Source organism: Vipera berus (genome assembly GCF_964194415.1).
Source record: "Vipera berus genome assembly, chromosome: 9".
In the NCBI taxonomy this organism is placed as follows: Eukaryota; Metazoa; Chordata; class Lepidosauria; order Squamata; family Viperidae; genus Vipera; species Vipera berus.
This window is the reverse complement of record NC_138212.1, coordinates 4,192,190-4,212,159: the sequence shown is the minus strand read 5'-3', so window position 1 is coordinate 4,212,159 and position 19,970 is coordinate 4,192,190. Positions and strand designations below refer to the sequence as shown.

General features: G+C 43.7%; 1 protein-coding gene across 1 annotated transcript; it reads left to right on the top strand.

The window, feature by feature from the left end:
• Nucleotides 1–8,373: 8,373 nt before the first annotated feature.
• On the top strand, nucleotides 8,374–19,915 carry CD79A (CD79a molecule). Its single transcript, XM_081334716.1, has 5 exons — nucleotides 8,374–8,490; nucleotides 13,948–14,433; nucleotides 17,213–17,331; nucleotides 18,991–19,059; nucleotides 19,437–19,915. Exons 1-5 carry the CDS (start codon nucleotides 8,436–8,438, stop codon nucleotides 19,557–19,559), a joined length of 852 nt encoding a protein of 283 aa, XP_081190842.1. The 5' UTR covers nucleotides 8,374–8,435; the 3' UTR covers nucleotides 19,560–19,915.
• The last annotated feature ends 55 nt before the right edge of the window (nucleotides 19,916–19,970 follow it).

Here is a 19,970-nt window from a genome sequence, read left to right as displayed (position 1 = left end):
TTCCTGGCCTTACATGGGGGGGGGGAAGGTCTTTTCTGCTATTTCTTTCGGTAATTGCTGAATATTGGTTTTGGGTGGGAGGAGACCTGTTTGACATGGTTGATTAGGTGATCCAGTTTGTACAGAATTTGCATTTTTTTAATCAACAATGTGACCAGTGGTGCCCAACCTTTTGGGCAACTAGGACTGGTTCTGATTTTGGATGGGGCTTCACTTGTTTGTGTTGCCTGGTTTCCGCCACGCTGTGGCCCAGTGCTGGTCCATGGATTGCAGGTTTGGGACCCCTGATGTAGACCTTTGCTGTAGGGCTTGTGTAAAGGAAAAGTATTACTTGCTATAAAAGAAAAGAAGGGAACATTGTACTGCCATCTCAAATATACACAAAAAGCTTAGTCAAGGATGCAAACAGTGCCGGGCTATTTTTTTTTTTAAAGCAATCTGCAGGAGCATCTTAAAATGGGATTTCCTGCAAAGAGAGTTTGGAAATAAATTAAAACAAGCAGAGTCTCAATGAATTGGTTTTTAAATGTTTAAGGTTGCTTTAGCTATTACACATCCTCAATTCAACAGAAAGACTTTTATTCAAACAGCCCCTTAATCCGATTAACAAATTTATTCCCTGAGTTCACACAGTGTTGGGATTAGATTGATATCAAGAAACCTGCCGAAACCCCTAAGCAAATTTAAAATTAAACTAGTTCGTTGTATGAAGAACACACTCTGCAGTAAAGTACATTGTGTGGAACGACACAGCCCCGTAGCTTCCTTTGCCCCCATTTTTGGCATACTCTTATTTTGTTCCTATTTTGCTATGAGGGGAAACGTCCTTAAACAATACTAGAATTAGGGCTACAATCAATATATCATTAGTTATATGACTGTATGTTAAAAAAGATCAAACATCTTGTTGAGAACAATATTAATTCTAAGTAGAACAAGTTAAACAATTTTATACAGCAGCCCAACTCACTTACAGAGACTCCAGGCAGCTTACAACATTACAAATGCACAACATAAAAACCACACTCTCACCACCGTCCATGGCAGCAGAACAGCCACCTCCATTAGGGGTCCCCGGGCCCACTGGGGGGAAAAATCAGGCCTTTTAAGGCCTTGTGGAAAAGCAACAAAGTGGGGGCCAATCTTATTTCTCAGGAACTGATGTTCCAAAGGGAGGGAGCCAACCCAGAGAAGACCTTCTCCTATAAGATATATTCCCCACAAGATACGATCAAGATATGACAGCCTTCTCTGCTATGATACAATCTCCATAAAATGCCGAAGGAAGCCTTCTTGACCAAAAAAGCTAATACAATCCTGGCTTCTATAAACAGAGGCATAGAATCAAGATCACGCGAAGTATTAGTACCTCTTTACAAAACCCTAGTAAGACCACACCTGGAATACTGCAGCCAGTTTGGGTCACCATATCACAAAAAAGATGTTGAGAGTTTGGGGGGGGGGGGAAATTCAGAGAAGAGCAACTAAGATGATCCCAGGCCTGGAGGCTAAAACATACGAAGAACGGCTGCGGGACTTGGGTTTGGCTAGTCTAAAGAAAAGAAGAAATAGGGGAGACATGATAGCAGTGTTCCAGTATCTGAGGGGCTGACACAAGGCAGAGGGGGGTCAAACTATTCTCCAAAGCACCAGAGGGCCAGACAAGAAACAATGGTTGGAAACTAATCAAGGAGAGAAGCAACCTGGAATTAAGGAGAAACTTCCTAACAGTGAGGACAATCAACCAGTGGAACAGCTTGCCACCAGAAACAGTGAATGCTCCAATACTGGAAATTTTTAAGAAGAGATTAGACAATCACCTGTCTGTGATGGTATATAGTTTCTCCTGCCTGAACAGGGGGCTGGACTAGAAGACCTCCAAGGTCCCTTCCAGCTCTGTTCTATTCATTAGCAAGACAGCCAGTTGGATCCAGTAGCTCTGAACACTGGAAACCCTATGAGCATAAGAAAACTACGGAACTATTTTTCCTTTTGGCACAAGGTGTCAAGCTTCAAAGAAATCTTATGCTGCTTCAGCCATTGCTGTTTCTTCAGTTGCCTAAAGACCCATGGGGGAGGGGAAATGAATGGAATGTGCATCGCAGGTGCCGGGTTGCCCAGCTTGAGAACCAAGGTCATCCCAGAATTGTTTGCTGGGAACTGAAGATTTTTCTCATAATAATTGTCCGAAGATTAATTGGGGAATGTGACCTGTACTGTCAGGGGTTAAGGGGACTTTCTATACTTTTAATTTACTTTTTCTGGCGCCAATTTAAGCAGAGCTGGTTTTCTATTCGTCAGTGCCGATATGGTGTGCTCAGTAAAGTTTTGCATTAGAGATTGGAATGTCTCAGTTGCTGAATCATTCTGGTGTTCCCAAGCATTTTTTAAGATTATACACTGGCAATCTGGCAGAAAACAGTGATGTCCACCTTGCTCAGGTATGATGTCATAATGTTCCTGTTAACATCTCGAATCTTCAGATGCTCTTTCCCTAAGTGGAGGACTTGGACACAAAAGAAACCCTTTAGATCCAGAAGATTCCAAGTGCCCTTGGTCTTCCAAGAAGACTCAATGCCAAATCTTGTTCATTCCAACCACTCTTCCAGGTTCCCAAATGTTCCCAAATTCACTATAGGTAGTCACTGATTTATAACCAAATTTGGGCCCAGAATTTACCTGGCTAAGTGAAGTAGCCGAAGGACCGCTCGGGACGACAGGCTAGTTAAACAACAAGTTTATTAGAGCAAGGCAAACAGAGAATAACTTGTCCGGCTTTTATAGCCGGCAGCTGGTAGCGAGGACCAATCAGATGTATTTATTTTGGCGCCGTGTCAGGCAGGGACCAATCGGCGTCGTCTTCTGTTGACAGCTCCGGCTTCCTCGTGGTGTGGTGTTTTGACAGCCGCGAGCTGTCAGTGGCTGCGCCTGCGCAGTGTGGCGGACGCTTTGACAGCTCAGTCTTCTTCACGGTCCGGAGTTTGACAGCCGCGAGCTGTCAGTGGAGGCGCCTGCGCAGTACGGGGAACTTTGACAGCTGTCAAAGTTCCCGCGTGTATTCCTGTCAGGCGGCTTCCCTATATATATGCTTTGACGATACTTTTGTGCTGTTAACATATACACTTTAGGGAATGTTTACATCATGTTACATCATATATAATACACCCCTTACCCCTCCCCTGGTGCGTTTCTTTCCTCTTGGATGTTTGACCCTGCCCACTGATAGTCCTTTAGGTAGGTGGGTGGTCTTCGATTCCTGGATGATCGGCGAAGGGGTGGTGGATGGTCTGGTTCTGGTTCTTCGTTTTGGTGTTCAACTTCCTGGTTTGGGATAGGCAGCATTTCCGGAGGGGGTTGTAAATCGGCGTTGGTTGGTTGCTCGGAATTGTGTGGCGGTTGTCTGGGTCTGAGCTGGTCAATATGGCGGCGTATGTTGCCCTGTGCCTGCGTAGCTATGAGGTATGAGATGGGCCCTGTTTGTTTTATTACTGTCCCTTGAACCCACTTGTTTTTATCTGTGTATGATCTTGCCCATATTAATTGACCAGGTTTGAGTGTGCGGCCGGGGTGGGGGTGCTGTTTTTCTTCTGGGTATGTGTCGGGGTGTAGTCTGTCGAGACGTGTTATTAGCCTCCTCCCCCATCTTAATTCCGCCGGTGATTTGCCCGTTGTGGAGCATGGCATTGTGTGTTGTGATAAGAGGAACTGGCTGAGTCGCCTCTGCCAGTTCCCTTTAACGAATTTTTTTAATGCTTCTTTCGTGGATCGTACCATAATTTCAGCCATTCCGTTCGACGACGGGTGGAACGGCGCCGACGTGACCAGCCTAATACAATTCTTCGTAGCGAAGATCTGAAATTCACGAGAGGTGAATTGAGGTCCATTGTCGGAAACTATGGTGTCAGGTAGGCCGTGCGTTGCGAATATTTTTCTTAAGGCTTGAATAGTGGCTGCGGACGTTGTTTTTCTAAGGGGCGTGACTTCCAGCCATTTGGAATAGCTGTCTACTGCTATTAAGAAACTTTGGCCCTGGATAGGTCCTGCAAAATCTATATGTATACGTGACCAAGGGTTCCTTGTAGTCTCCCATTTATGGATCGGTGCCTGGGGGGGTTCGCTCCTGGTCTCCTGACAGGTATAACACCCACCCACATACTTTTCAATTTGTTTATCTATGCCAGGCCACCATACATAACTTCTAGCCATTGCCTTCATTTTTACAATTCCAGGGTGCCCCTCATGTAAAATGTGTAATGTTTGGTCTATGTTTTTCTCTGGTATGATGACCCTATTTCCCCATAGCAGGCATCCTCTATGTGTTGAAATCTCGTTTTTCCTGTTATAATAAGGTTGGAATTGGGGTTGTGGGTTTTGAGCTGGCCACCCTGTTGTGGCCCATTTGAGGACTCTGGCAAGTATTTTATCTTTTGCTGAATTATTAGCTATAATGTTTGCCGTCAGGGGGCATTCTGGAAGCTGAGAGATTGCTAAAATTAGGCTGGCTGGGGCTGGATCTGAGTCCCTGGTTTGTATGGGCAGTCTGCTGAGGCAGTCAGCATGTCCCAATTCCTTACCTGGTTTATGTATTAGTTGATAAGAATAGGCTGCTAGGAACGTTGACCATCTTAAGATTCTCGGGGAGAGAATTTGTGGTGTAATTTTATTCCAAGTAAATATGCCTAGCAGGGGTTTGTGATCTGTAAATATCGTAAATGGTCTTCCATACAGATAATCATGAAATTTTTTGACCCCTGCTACTATCGCTAGGGCTTCCCTGTCAATTTGTGCATAGTTTCTTTCAGCTTTGGTCAGAGTGCGAGAATAGAAGGCTATGGGTCTTTGTGTGCCGTCCTCGAGTAGGTGACTTAAGACTGCCCCAATTCCGTAGGGAGAGGCATCGCAAGCGATGCATATTGGGGTGTCTTCTCTGAAAAGGGTGATGGTTGAGCTTTGACAGATGATCTTTTTTAACGATTGGAAACTATTTTCATGTTCCTTGGTCCAGGACCAAGTTGTACCCTTGTCGAGGAGCCTATGGAGAGGCTCTGCAATAGTGGCTTTGTGGGGAATGAAAGCATGGTAAAAGTTTAACAGTCCCAAAAAGGATTGAAGCTCTTGCTTATTCCTAGGGCTGGGTGCGGTTTGAATAGCCCTTAGTTTCTCAGAGGTGGGGTGGATGCCCTGGCTATCGATTTTATACCCTAGGAATTCTGTAGAAGTGACTCCAATGGAGCACTTTTCCCTCTTAAGTTTGAGACCGGCTTCTCTGAGCCGGCTCAGCACAGCTGACAGCCTGTCAGCTAAACTAGCTTCATTTTCTCCGGCGATGAGAACATCGTCGAAATAGGGGCAGACCCCGGGTATTCCTTTCAGGGTCTTTTCCATGATACCCTGGAAGATACCCGGGGCTGCAGATATGCCGAACTGAAGCCTCTTAACTTTAAAAGCACCGCGGTGGGTGACAATAGTTTGCGCTTCCGCGGTGTCGTCTGTGACAGGCAGCTGTAAATACGCCTGCGAGAGGTCAAGCTTGGCGAAAATGGTGCCAGAGCGGATGGAAGCAAATACGTCCCTTACCGCTGGCACCGGGTAAGCATGGGGGCTGAGGGCTAGGTTGACTGTCGCCTTATAGTCAGCGCATACTCTCACTTCGCCATTAGGTTTGATTGGGGTGACAATAGGGGTCTCCCAGGTTCCCCCATCTGTTGGCTCTAGCACCCCTAGACTCACGAGTCGGTCAAGCTCGTTTTCAATTTTTTCTTTGAGGGCGAAAGGTACCCTCCTAGCTCTTATTTTAATTGGTTGGATTGCTGGATTTAATTGCAGGGAAATGGGGGGACCTGTATATTTCCCTAAAGTGCCCTCGAAAACGTCGGCGTACTTTTCGCAAACGGCTTCCAGGCTGGGTGTTTGAATGGTATTAACCCCTGATAAGGCGATGCCTAGTGGAGTGAACCAGTTAAGCCCTATCAAGTTGGTACGGTTCCCTGGCGTAACTAAAACCTCTAGGGTGCCTTTGAACCCCTTATACTGTACAAGGACCTTGGCTTTCCCTTCCAACGGAATAGGGGTTTTCTGGAAGTCTGCAAGGTGAACCTGAGTTTGTTTCAGGGGAATTTGTCTACGGCCTTTCTGACAGATCTCCTGATAAGTAGTTAGCGAAATTAAGGAGACCGCTGACCCTGAATCCACCTCCATGTGGCAAGGCACCCCCTGAATTCTGACCCAGACCTTAACCTTGGAACTTATGCAGTTTACCCTATCGATTGTCTCAACCCGGTTGCCTGGTGGGGTTTCCCTGTTGGCCTGGGCAGCTGGCCTACCTGGGGGGTTTGCCTCCACCTCATTGACGTTGTCCCGGCCCTTGCTGCGGCACACCGGCTTGATGTGGCCAGTCTTCCCGCAGTTGTGGCATTTTGCGTTCCTAAAGCGGCAGTTTCCACGGGCATGGTTGCCCCCGCAGCTGGCACAGGCGGCTCGTTGCACGTAACGTGGGGGTGGCGGTGGAGGGTCCCTGGATCCTCGGCGGTCCGACGTTTTTCCCCTCCTCGGCTGTCGGTGCTCCATCCTGCGCTGTAGGGCTTCTCCATCGGTGAAATCTACCGACTCTCCGCTGTCGCTGAAGGTTGCGCTTTCCTGGTAGACGGTCGCCGGGGACTCTGGGGTCGTGTTCGTCGGCTTCTTTTTGTGGCTGTGTTCGTATGCCATGATCTCCCTGGTCAGCTCAGCCAGATTCATGTCGGGTTTGGACGTCAGTTTTTTTTGTAGCTTCTCGTCCCTCAGACCGATCACCACCTGATCTCTGATGCGGTCTTCCAGGTCGGGGAAGCAGCAGTTCCGCGCGGCGTGTCTGACCCCAGCGATGAACTCGTTGGCGGGCTCGTCCTGCCGTTGTTTCTTTTGTGCGAATTGCACCCGCCAGTACAGTTCCGAGCGAGCCGGCATGTAATACTTGTTCAGCTGGTCCACCAGGTCCGCGTAGGAGACTTCCGTGATGGGCACTGGGCTGAACAGCCCGACGGCTGCGTCGTACACCGGGGGCCCGCTGATGTACAGCAGGGCGGCGGCCTTTGCTCGGTCGTCAGTGATCTTACTGACGAGAAGAAATCCTTCAACTTGGCCGAGGTGTGATTGCCATCTCTCGGGATGGCGGGTATCAAACTCCCTCACACGGCCGAAGTTTGCCATGTCGTCCGGTCCTGGGTTGCTCCGATGGAAGTTAAAACTTCCGTGTCAGCTCTTGCCGGGAACTCTCTTCCTCGGCCGTGACTTCAGCTCCGGAGCTATCCCATCCTCGTCGCCAGTGAAGTAGCCGAAGGACCGCTCGGGACGACAGGCTAGTTAAACAACAAGTTTATTAGAGCAAGGCAAACAGAGAATAACTTGTCCGGCTTTTATAGCCGGCAGCTGGTAGCGAGGACCAATCAGATGTATTTATTTTGGCGCCGTGTCAGGCAGGGACCAATCGGCGTCGTCTTCTGTTGACAGCTCCGGCTTCCTCGTGGTGTGGTGTTTTGACAGCCGCGAGCTGTCAGTGGCTGCGCCTGCGCAGTGTGGCGGACGCTTTGACAGCTCAGTCTTCTTCACGGTCCGGAGTTTGACAGCCGCGAGCTGTCAGTGGAGGCGCCTGCGCAGTACGGGGAACTTTGACAGCTGTCAAAGTTCCCGCGTGTATTCCTGTCAGGCGGCTTCCCTATATATATGCTTTGACGATACTTTTGTGCTGTTAACATATACACTTTAGGGAATGTTTACATCATGTTACATCATATATAATACACTAAGCAAGATGGTTGTGAAGTGGGTCACGCCCAATTTAATGGCATTTTTTGCCTTGGTTGTTAAGTGAATCATGCAGTTGTTAAGCGAATCTGGCTTTCCCATCGTTGAAGCCAGCTGGGAAGGTCGCAAATGGTGATCACATGACCCTGGGATGCTTCAACCATCCTAGATACATGCTGGTTATCTAGCACCTGAATTTTGATCAGGGGGGGATGCTGCAACGGTCATAAATGCAAGGACTGGTTATAAGTCACTTTTTCAGTTGCATTGTAACTTTGATAGTTGTAATGATAGTTGTAAGTCAGATGTACGTTCACATCTGCCAGGCAGGTAACAACTGGCAGAGAGTTTTGTTCATAGAAATTCTTGCTTTTAGCTGTGAAATGTCCTGGGGACAAAATTCTGCCTGTCCCTTCTGAAGCAACCCAAGACACGCTTAACCTCAAACTGAAGCTTCAGTGCATAGCAAACAAAAACCAAAAACAGACCAACTTCTTCTATGGGTGGAGCAAAGGAGCACTGAGGCGCATCGCCTGAAGTCTGCTTAAAGTAAAAACAATAAAATAAAATGCACAACTCAAACAAGGCTGAAGTCCAGCAGTGACTGCAGCATAGATGTGGTGGACAATCTTCTCTGTGGGATAGTTAACAGGATGGAAGTTGGTCGATGCCACCTGTGGTCCCTGTTTCTCCTGGGAATCTTTTCAGGTAAGATATTCTTAGCGACTGTAATCTATGGACTGGCAACTGCCAAAACATGGGGAGATCCAGACCGGTAGCAAACACTACAAGGTACGGTAAAAGCCTTTCCTCCGGATTTCCATGGAAAAACTGCTTGTTTTGTGTTTACCTGTCTTTAAAGGCCAAGAAGCCATGAGGATGCTGGTACACAGGTGTACGACTGGGCAAATTCTATGTGATAAGTTCAGTGATGAATCCCAGAAGTTCATTGGTTTTATAAATGGGAAAGGTTTTTTTTTTGGGGGGGGGGGCTACGTGTTGTGGCCCTGATTCCTGATGGTGACATGGACAAGTCCAATGGTTTTGTTGGCCACATTTTCAGAAGTGGTTTGCCATTATTTTCTTGTGAAAGAAAGATTGGCTGAAAGTCACCCAGCCTAACTAAGAGAGGATTAGAAATCAAGTTTCTATGCAACTACTCTCTCTTTATGGTAGACTAAAGTGTGAATCATCTTCTTGAATCTGGAATAGGTATTCCAAGAAGATTCAGGACAGACCAATTTTAACAGGCAGGGCTGCAAGTGTGTATTCTGGTATGGAATGAAAGAAGAAGAAAAAGTTGGAAGGAAAAAGGACTTTTCTTATAATGAACAGAATAGCAGAGTCGGAAGGGACCTTGGAGGTCATCTAGTCCAACCCCCTGCTCAAGCAGGAGACCCGATACCATTTCAGACAAAGGGTTGTCCAGTCATTCTACTGATTGTTCACACTGTCAGGAAATTTCTCCTTAGATCTAGGTTGGTTCTCTTTTTGATTAGTTTCCATCCGTGGCTTCTTGTTTTGCCTTCAAGGTCTTTTCTTTGTGGCAGCCCCCCAAATATTGGGACACTGCTATCATGTCACCCCTAGTCTTTCTTTTCACTAGACCAGGTATATCCAATTCCTGCCACCCTTCTTCATATATTTTAGCCTGAGCTTGTCGATCGGTCGGCAGTTTGGCGGGTCGAATCCCGAGTGCCGCGTAACAGAGTGAGCACCTGTTCCCAGCTTCTGCCAACCTAGCAGTTCGAAAGCACGTAAAAATGCAAGTAGAAAAATAGGGACCACTATGGTGAGAAGGTAACAGCGTTCCGTGTGCCTTTGGCATCTAGTCATGCCAGCCACATGACCACGGAGACGTCCTCAGACAAGCGCTGGCTCTTCGGCTTTGAAACGGAGATGAGCACCGGCCCCTAGAGTTGGAAACGACTAGCATGCATGTGCGGGGGAACCTTTACCTTTTTAAAATTATCTTTATTGCTTTTTTTCTGCACGTTCCAAAGTCAAAACTGAATGCAGTACTCTAAGTGTGTTCTTACTAAGGCTTTGTAAAGCACTACCAATACTTCACGTGATCTTGATTCTATCTCTCTGTTGATGGAACTTTGAATTGCATTGCCTTTTTTTTTGGCAATGAACTTTGTTATGTAAATAATGCAAGACTCAATCTTTTGTATCCCTAGGCAACCTTGGCTCTTTTATGCTGGCTCAGGAATTCTGGGAGTTGAAGTCCACAAGTCATAAAAGAGCCAAGGTTGCCTACCCCTGCCCTAGTGTTTCTCAACTTTGTCAGCTTTTAGATGTGTGGATTTCAGCTCCCAGAATTCCCCAGCCAGCCTATATAAAAATAAATCTTAGACAATAGGTGCCTGTACCCATATAAATGGATACAGAATTGTATCCTGAGTTGGTAATTAAAATTAATACAACATGATAAAATAGATACTGTAAAATATCTGCTGGATATATACAGTATACACTTGGTTTAAAACAAACCCTACTGAACAGGGTGAAAACAAAACAGTTAAACTTGCAATCATTGTTTGTTGAGCCAGTTTGTGGGTCTCTTTCTTATATCTTCAAATTCTTTTTATATTGCACAACTATTGCTTAGCTAGAGGTTTGAATAGTGTCCAGAAATTAACCAGGAACATCAAGAAAACACATAATGAATTGTTATTTGCACATACATAATTACAGTGCAATCAATAAATCAACAAATGAATTAGACTTGTCAAAATAAACCATAGTTTGCTCCAACCTCCCCATTTAACCCAATGCTAAGTCAAAAATAAACATATTATGGCTTAAGATGATGTGAACACTTTTTTTTATTCATTATTTTATGTGTGTCATTTTACAAGAATATAAGATGGAGGAACATGCGGGTTCCCCAATGCAAGCATCACTGAAGATCATTATATTTGTTCACATGAGAAACCATTAGCTGTTCACCCATCAATATAACAAATAAATTTTGTCTTCAAACAGAGGCTGCTGGAGTTTTTCCCCCCAAATTGAATCTGATTGAGTAGATTTGGGTCTCAATGTCAGACAAGTAAAGTATCTGTACAGATTTAGGACTGTTTGATTAAGACTTCGGAAAAGGCCATTGATGCCTGTATTGATCCAGTATATATATATCTAATGAATGCACCACTGGGTTTAAGGGTGCTTACAGTATCCTGAATAGTTATGTATAATCTCTTAGCACAGCCTTCTGCATTTCGATTCAGTCCTTCTATTGGGTTAATGAGACCCACTTCCAGGTATTTCCATAGTCCATAGTCTCTTTTCTTAAGATTTTCTCTAAAGCAGTCTTCAGCAACATTAAGATGTGTGGACTTCAAATCCCAGAATTCTCCAGCAAGCATTGCTGGCTAGGGAATTCTGGGAATTGAAGTCCACACATCTTTTTTTTAAATTTTAATTCCATTTCTTTCCCGCCCTTCTCCGAAGACTCAGGGTGGCTTACAACCTTAGCAGTAGCCTTCATTCTATGTATATGCCTGCTTATTAGGGCTTTCACTGCCCCCCCAAGTGGCATTATTACAAAGTCAGCTTAATTGCCCCCAACAATCTGGGTCCTCATCTTGAAGTTGTTGAGGTTGAGAAACACTGCTCTAAAGCGATAGAGCCAGTTTGGTGCAGTGGATTAGGTGCTAGCCTAGAAACCAGGAGACAGTGAATTCTAGTTCCACCTTAGCCATGAAACCCAGCTGGATGACTTTAGGCCAATCTCCAGGAGACGGTGAGTTCTAGTCCTGCCTTAGACACGAAAGTTGATTGGGTAACTTTGGGTCGGTCCCACTCTTTCAACTGAACCCACTTCTCAGGGTTGGAATGGTGGGTAAAATAGGAAGGAGGAGGATTAGGTATGTTTGCTGTCTTGAGTTACTTATCAAATAATAAAGGCGGGATAAAAATCTAATTAATTAATTAATATTTGCTAAAGCCCTCAGTCCTCCCCGATAGGCCAAATCTGGAAAAGACACAGCATGAACCATTAAACCTCTATGGCCAGAAGGTGTAATAAAAATCTTGAAAATGTGCAGAGATATGCTATCTCACACGTCTTATACTAAAGAAAATCAAGTTGGAACAATCTTGAGTTTCTTCCTCACCCTCTCCTATCTATCCAGGCAAAACTGGGGTTTAGATAATGGTTGTTGAATTCCTTTTTCAAGGCCATCTCTGTACTTCTCTGTAGCCGTAACTTTTTAGATGCCTAATGGAGATTCTCAGTCATCCAGGTCATGGTTGTCCCAAAGATGCTTTTTCAAAAGGTAACTGGACTTCCTTTGTTCTTCCTTGAAGCTGTTTCGCTTCTCATCCAAGAAGCTTTTGAAAAAATGCTTTTTAAAAAGCACCTTCGGGACTAATGCTTTTAGAGATATACTTCCTCTGAAAACTTCTCAAATCTGGTTCCAGCTAACTCTGCAAGCCTTCTGCATACCTGCTAGGGTGGGCCGTAAACTTTCCCCCTGATAAAAAAAGTGGCTCTCTTCTGTTTCCTGTCAACAGAGGCAGGAAAAAGGAAGTAAAACCAGCAAACAGCCCCTTGAGTCTGTGAAGAGGGGCGGCATTCTGTCATGGAGATGTGGTTGAGTGGCTTTACCAGCAGGGAAGGCACCCTGGGGAGGGCTTGTTATTGGAAAGATTGCAAGACATATTGGGAAATACGGTGAGTGGGAGTGACCTTTTCTTTCCCCCCCCCCGCCCCCTTCATTTTTTGTGCAAGCCTTATTCCTCAACCCGACAGACAAATACTCAGAGAGGTTTCCTCTGGTTTGCCCTACTGAATTTCCAGGCATCCGGCTGCCATAAAGAAAGCCAGTCTGGGTTTTCACGTTGTTGTGATTTGTGGACTTATGAGTTGGGGAAGAAATGGAAGTAGTGACAGATTTTATTTTCCTGGGCTCCAAGATCACTGCAGATGGGGACTGTAGCCAAGAAATTAAAAGACGCTTGCTCCTGGGGAGGAAAGCCACGGCAAATCTAGACAGCACGCTACAAAGCAGAGACATCACCATGCCAACAAAAGTGCGTATAGTCAAGGCTATGGTCTTCCCAGTTGCAATGTATGGCAGTGAAAGCTGGACCATAACAAAGGCTGAGCGCCAAAGAATTAAGGCCTTTGAATTATGGCGCTGGAGAAGACTCCTGCGAGTCCCTTGGACTGCAAGGTGATCAAACCGGTCAGTCCTAGAGGAGATCAACCCTGACTGCTCTTTAGAAGGCCAGATCCTGAAGCTAAAACTCAAATACTTTGGCCACCTAATGAGAAGGAAGGACTCACTGGAGAAGAGCCTAATGCTGGGAAAGGTTGAGGGCAAGAGAAAAAAGGGACAACAGAGAATGAGATGGCTGGATGGAGTCACTGAAGCAGTAGGCGTGAGCCTAAAGGGACTCCAGAAGACAGTAGAGGACAGGAAGGCCTGGAGGAACGTTGTCCATGGTGTCACAATGGGTCGCACACGACTTCGCAGCTAACAACAATGAGTTGGTGTGTTGGGTGAACCCACCATATAGTTCAGTCAGAATAGAGCTGGAAGGGACCTTGGAGGTCTTCAAGTCCAACAGCCTGCCCGATCAGGAGACCTTTACCATTTCAGACCAGTAACTGTCCAGTCTCTTCTTAAAAACCTCCATTAATGAAGCAGCCACAACTTCTGGAGGCCAGCTGTCCCACTGGTTAATTGTCCTCACTTTTAGGAAGTTTCTCCTTAATTCCAGGTTGCTTCTCTCCTTGATTAGTTTCCATCCATTGTTTCTTGTCCTACCCTCTCCGGTGCTTTGGAAAATAAGTTGACCTCATTTTCTTTGTGGCAGTCCCTCAAATACTGAAATACTGCTATCATGTCACTCCTAGTCCTTCTTTTCTCAAGACTGGCCATACCCAATTATATTTTTATATAATCAAGACTGGGGCTCCGGTGGAACCAGAAACTTGTCTGGATGGTCCATTGTTGGCATTTTTTAATTCTCCCATCGCTTATGATTTCTATGTTGGGATTTTAGGATATTAATTGCAATGATTTTTATATTTGTAATTGCTATTTTCGTATTTTTTGTTTTATCTATTGTCCATGCCCAGGGTCACCTTTGGTGAGGTGGGTGGCTATATAAATTTGATTAATTTTTTCCCCCTTCTCCTATTTGCAGGTTGTATTTGTGTCAACCCAACCATTGAAAGCGCTCCAATCATTCCATCAACAGAGCAAGCCAATAACACAGATCAAAACTCTACCAAACCCAACGATCACATTGTAACGACTCCAATTGTGGCAACGGATCCCACTTGTCAGGATTCCAAGCCTTTGATGCAACACCGTTCCCACTCGCCCATCATCATGAAACCCGTAGATAACTCTCGAATCATTTTGGAAGGGAATTCTGCCACCCTGGAGTGTCAGTTTAAGGCCCCATCTGGGGCAAAGGTTTTCTGGAAAAAATCTTGCTCCCCAAATTGTAGTAGCAATGTTGACATCTCCAGTACCAGCCACCACAAAATCTCTACAGACATCATTCAGGGCTGGTCAAAGCTCTCTTTTCATTCAGCCCAAAGGAATGATACTGGCATGTACTACTGCTCTGTCATTGCTAACACTGGTTATGAGCAATCGTGTGGAACATATCTATGGGTCAGGAGTGAGTATAAACCTTACACTATTAAGGATTGAATGGTTATCTTTTGCAAAATCCAATTAATTAATTAATATTGGCTAAAGCCGTCAGTCCTCCAGGATAGGCCAAATCTGGAAAAGATGATGTCCCAGATCTCTAACCTAGTTTTTGATTGATTGGTTGAGTCAGCGTTGACTCTTAATGATTGCATAGAACATCTCCAGGATGGTCTGTCCCCAACTTGGCCCTTCAGGTCTTCCAGTGGTGTGCTAAATACCCTTATAATCAAGTGTGTACAGCTTGCTACTAGTCATTCCATTTTATTTTTATTTTCCTTCCAACTTTCTCAGCGTTATAGACTGTTTTTTTTAGAGAGCTAGGTTAGAGCTCAGCATAAAAAAGCCAGGTACAGGTTAGCCAGTGGTATTCAGGAAGTCTGAAGCATGATGTTCATTAGATGTAGATAATGCCTTTCCTCTAAGAGCTCAAGGCTATTACATCCTCCAGTTTATAAAGTGTAAATAAACTCAACAAGTTTATAAACAAGCCTGACAAGTTTGTGTAATATACAGTGTGCTCACTTTTAGATTTAGTATTTTTATTTGACATGTTTTTCAACTCTGTGAGGCACATTGGACTAAGACAGAAAGACTGACCCAGTCTCCTACCAAACTGACTGAGGGTACCATGCATGTGTGTGTGTGTGCATGCACACACTCACACACACACACACACACACACACAGAGAGAGAGAGAGAGAGAGAGAGAGAGAGAGAGAGAGAGAGAGAGAGTGAGTTAGAATATTTCAGCTCTGGGATTATCTTAATAGCCATTGAGTTAGTTGCAAAGACATCTTCGGTTATTCTATTTTTAGGAAACAGAATCTTCAGTGTAAAAATGTAGAAATAGCCTTTGGAATGACTGAAAGCCTAAAGCTAAAACACAATTAATAAGCAAGTAGTACTGGTTGATATAAGGTCCAAAGCTGATTTGGATAATGACAAACAGAGGATTTCATATACTGTAACAAGAAATCCTGCAGGAAAAAAAGGTTGGGAAGGCGTATGAGTGAAAAATTCTTCCCTTGTATAAATTATTGCTGTCTAAATACAGACGATTGTTAACTATTGTAGTACTTTCTATTGCGGGCATGAAAGAAATACTGGACCAATGCAACTGACTTGCCAGCTAATTGGAACCAGCTAATAATATCTATGCTTCTGGTTTCCTTATCAAATTCATAGCTTGGCAGGAAAATTGTATCTATGTATGTGTATGTATCTATGTATGTGTCTCTGGTTTCATTTCTAGAATAATTAGAATATGGTATATGGGGAAATAATAGATTAATTGGGACGCGGTGGCTCAGTGGGTTAGGACGCTGAGCTTGTCGATCAGAAGGTCGGCAGTTTGGCAGGTCGAATCCCGAGTGCCGCGTAACAGAGTGAGCGCCTGTTACTCGTCCCAGCTTCTGCCAACCTAGCAGTTCGAAAGCACGTAAAAATGCAAGTAGAAAAATAGGGACCACTACGGTGGGAAGGTAACAGCGTTCTGTGCGCCTTTGGCGTCTAGTCATGCCGGCCACATGACCACGGAGACGTCCTCGGACAAGCGCTGGCTCTTCGGATTTGAAACGGAGATGAGCAAAGGGTTAAGTGGCCCCTTCCTCATCTTGTATTTCAGCCTCAGAAATTTGTCTCAAGAGTCTTCACCAGATAAGGATAGCAGGAACTAAATTCTTACAGGAACGTGTATTTGTGAAATAATAGTAGCTAATGTAATCTATTCAGAGAATGGGAATCGGGGTGAGATATTGAGGGGTGCTTTTTTATTGTATGCTTTCCCACAAAACTTTGATCCCCAACACAGCTGCTTGTCCTTCTGTCTGGTTCAAAATTATAGTATCTCACTTTTCTTTTTTTAATCATGCTCCATCACAATACACTGTGAATTGGAACTTCCATTTCCTTTTTGAAATTGCTGCTCGTCTGTGATATGATGATGCACCTCTGGCCCACACATGTTAATTTGAAGTTTTTAAATAGGCAGGAGGTGTCTGCAAAACCTGTTGGAGGAAGAGACCTCTACATAGGAGAAATCCAGACAGCTGGTTTGGCACATAAGAACCCCAAAATGAGCAAGCAAACCTTTGTGTGTCATCTATATTGTTCCAGGCACTAAGGACAAAAGGACATTTAAGTGCATATAAATGCATCGACAAGGCCAATATAAGTCTAATTGGTTCCATGGATATCAGAGCTAGATAATGCTGTCTGGCTAGTTGGTTGGGAAATATATGAGACTTAAATATATGCTATACATCAACGCATGTAATCTTCTGCTCATTAAAATGGAGACAGTGCCAAACAATTAACATCCATAAGCTGGCTATGTTTAACATGCTTTAATGGTTACTGAACGAACCCACATTCTGGGTTTGTGTGATAAGATAAACCCAACAGTTACTACGTGGCCAGAAGTTATATTACGTAAGTCACCCACCATTAACCAAGATTAAAATTAGCTAAGGTTAGAATGTTCTGCAAATCCAACTGTGCGATTTAAAATTGACCTGCTTATGTTTACGGTGGCAGTCTTTTTGTCAATGTGTTTGCCATTTTGCAAAAATTGCTATTTGACAAAAGGACCTCAGGGAATTAATAGACACATCTGCGATTTGCAACAAGATGAGTTGGCAGCGTACATAATTCTGAAAAAGAGAATTCCAAGTGGGTGGTAAATAGGAAGACCAGGAATGTTATGAGGTTTCCAACCAATTGTCCATTTTGGGCTGTTTTTTTAGAACCTCGGCCCATCTCCTTCCTGAATATGAGTGAATCCATTAAAAACAAGATTATCACTGTGGAGGGATTCCTTCTGCTTATCTGTGCCATTGGTCCTGGCCTTTTTCTGCTGTTCAAGGTGAGCTGTTTTTTCCCTTCACGTATCATTTCCATACATGCACATATAGTGTGACCCATTCTGAATCTGTCTGTGCATAGTTTCCAGTCACCAGATCTTGTTCTGCTTTTGATCACCATGTTAAAGAATATTCTTGCTTTCTCGCAGAGGCATTAGCAGAGAGTTTACAGTAATGGAAAGATCAACTGGTTTCAAAAGTATCATTAGGAGATTATTACTCTTGGAACTATATTTTGAATTTCTTTTGAACATTTCTTTCACAGTACGGGTATTACATCAGATCCAATTGGCAGTAATTTAAGTAACTATTACTGTAACATGGATTAGGCAAGTTGTTAGCTATACACATTAGGAAGAAGCTATAGTTGGTTTCTCAAAATAAAATTCTGTTGATGCCTGATTTTAGGAGAATATTCATACAGTATTGCATATATCTATTTTTTCCATCATTTAATGCAAAACTTCATATGTGAATCTCAAACAGTTTTTCATCAGGGGGATTGTTAGCATAAACAAACAAGCAGCATCTTGTATGAAATCTATGTCCTATTAACTGTAAAATTATTTGTTGTTACAAACCCATTTCCATATCAAAATCAGTGGACAGTGCTTAAAACTGCACTTAAGAGATTAAGTCAGGATCTACCTACAGTATACTAGAACAGCTCCGCAATAATTGGTAGAGAAGTTGGCCATGACTAGCATAAATCCTAATATAGTCAATATTGAATAAAATGGGTTTTCTAAAAATTCTTCCAGTTTATAGTCCAAAATGAAGTTCTGCATACAAACTCTTCATTATATCTGACAGTTGAATTTACCCAGCTATGTGACAAGGCCTATTCAAACATCTGTTGTGGTTTACTATCTGCATATGAATAGTTTTTCCTGGTTGATTTTATTTACTTAAATTGTTTTATATACCCTCCTTTCTCACTATATTACTCTGGGCAGTTAACAAAGGTTCAAAAATAATATATCTATATTGATATAAAAATCATATGACTAAGACAGACATGTCAAACACAAGGCCCAGGGGCCAGATCCGGCCCGCAAAGTGGTTTCATGTGGCCCGCGAAGCCATCCTGGAAACAGTGAGGGAACGGCCCCCACTGCCTTGGCCCTGGCCCAGAGACCCTCCTCCTGCCAGAGACCCTCAGATCTGTCCCACTCCTGCCCAGGCCCCCATAGGCACTCTTGATGTGAACGATGTAGAGCTGGCCATGCCCACCCAGTAGGCTATACGCACTCTAGCCACGCCCACCCAGTAGGCCATATGCACTCTAGCCACGCCCACCCAGTAGGCCACGCCCACCCTGGCCATACCCACCCGGCCCCTTGAGGGCAACCGCAATGCTGATGCGGCCCTCAATGAAATTGAGTTTGACACTCCTGGACTAAGAGGTCATACAAAAGAATCTGGGTTCAATTACTTTCCTGACCCTCATGCATGGGCACAACCAGGTCTTCAAGACATTAGCAGGCTGAGATCAACCTAATCTAGGGCAATACAGTGTTTTTATTTGTGTATGGTACAATACATAAGTACAACACTAAAACATTTTATATTCTTCACCAAAGTTGAAGTTAAATATAGAACTTAAAGCATAATATTAGTTGACGTTTTAGTGAATCCTAGCCTCTTGTTGTCGTTTGCAGAAGAGATGGGAAAATGAGCGCCTCTCGCAGGCCAAGAAGAAAGCTTGTGAAGAGGAAAATCTGTATGAAGTAAGTCAATGGAGTGATTCATGGGCATATTGCAAAAGAAAGGGGAGGAAATAATGGGATATATAACAATGAAAACAGGGATTTCAGTTAGGAGACCTATTCTACTATAATCTACGTACTCCAAACTATAGTACAAGAATACATAGATAGTGTAGCTATGACTGTGCTATAAAGGGAGGGGGCACAAGGGGGGGTCCTGATATTCACCAATGGAAGAATTTTTTGCAATTGGAAAGATGCTAATTGCTACTTGGTGTTACTTTTATTGTATGTACTGTATTTGCAGTCCATGCTTAGTAAAGTTGTGTAGGATTTTAGCCTTAACTTCCTCGGCACATGAGTTTCAGAATAATGAACTCTTTGTCTTTTCCCTTCAGGGACTGAATCTGGATGATTGCTCAATGTATGAGGACATCTCCAGAGGTTTACAAGCTACCTACCAAGACATAGGCAATGTCAAAGTGATTGATTTACAGCTAGAGAAACCAGAGAAACCATGAATTAAAAATCCCTCATTATAATTTTTTAGTTTATTGAAAATGGTTATTTTATAATTCTTTCTTGATAGCTCTTGCTGATAATGTGTATATATGTGATGGTGAATCCGTATTTTCCTATATTTAGAGAATGATTGTATAACTTTTAATCTTGAGAAGTGAGCTCTGCACTGTCAAAAATTGGCTTGAATAGAATCTTGTAAATGAAAGAAGCAAAAACCTTTGATTTCCCAAAGAGGAAAATACTCTGATTATATGCTATTTCATAATTCTGTGATTCCTGATTGCCATTATTTTAAAAAGGAACATTTCTCTGAGATTCTGAAACATAAGCAATGATTAAATATTACCTAAGGTGACATTTACAATTCATTAATTTCTTATGCTTGCTTTCAACCTCTCAATTTGTATAAA

What these genes read in the sequence shown, in the direction of transcription:
- CD79A (XM_081334716.1), top strand. Translation starts at nt 8,436, where the DNA reads ATGGAAGTTGGTCGATGCCACCTGTGGTCCCTGTTTCTCCTGGGAATC. An exon ending in TCTCCTGGGAATCTTTTCAG is followed by an intron (nt 8,491 to 13,947) that starts GTAAGATATTCT and finishes TCCTATTTGCAG; the next exon opens with GTTGTATTTGTGTCAACCCA. An exon ending in AAGAGGAAAATCTGTATGAA is followed by an intron (nt 19,060 to 19,436) that starts GTAAGTCAATGG and finishes TTTTCCCTTCAG; the next exon opens with GGACTGAATCTGGATGATTG.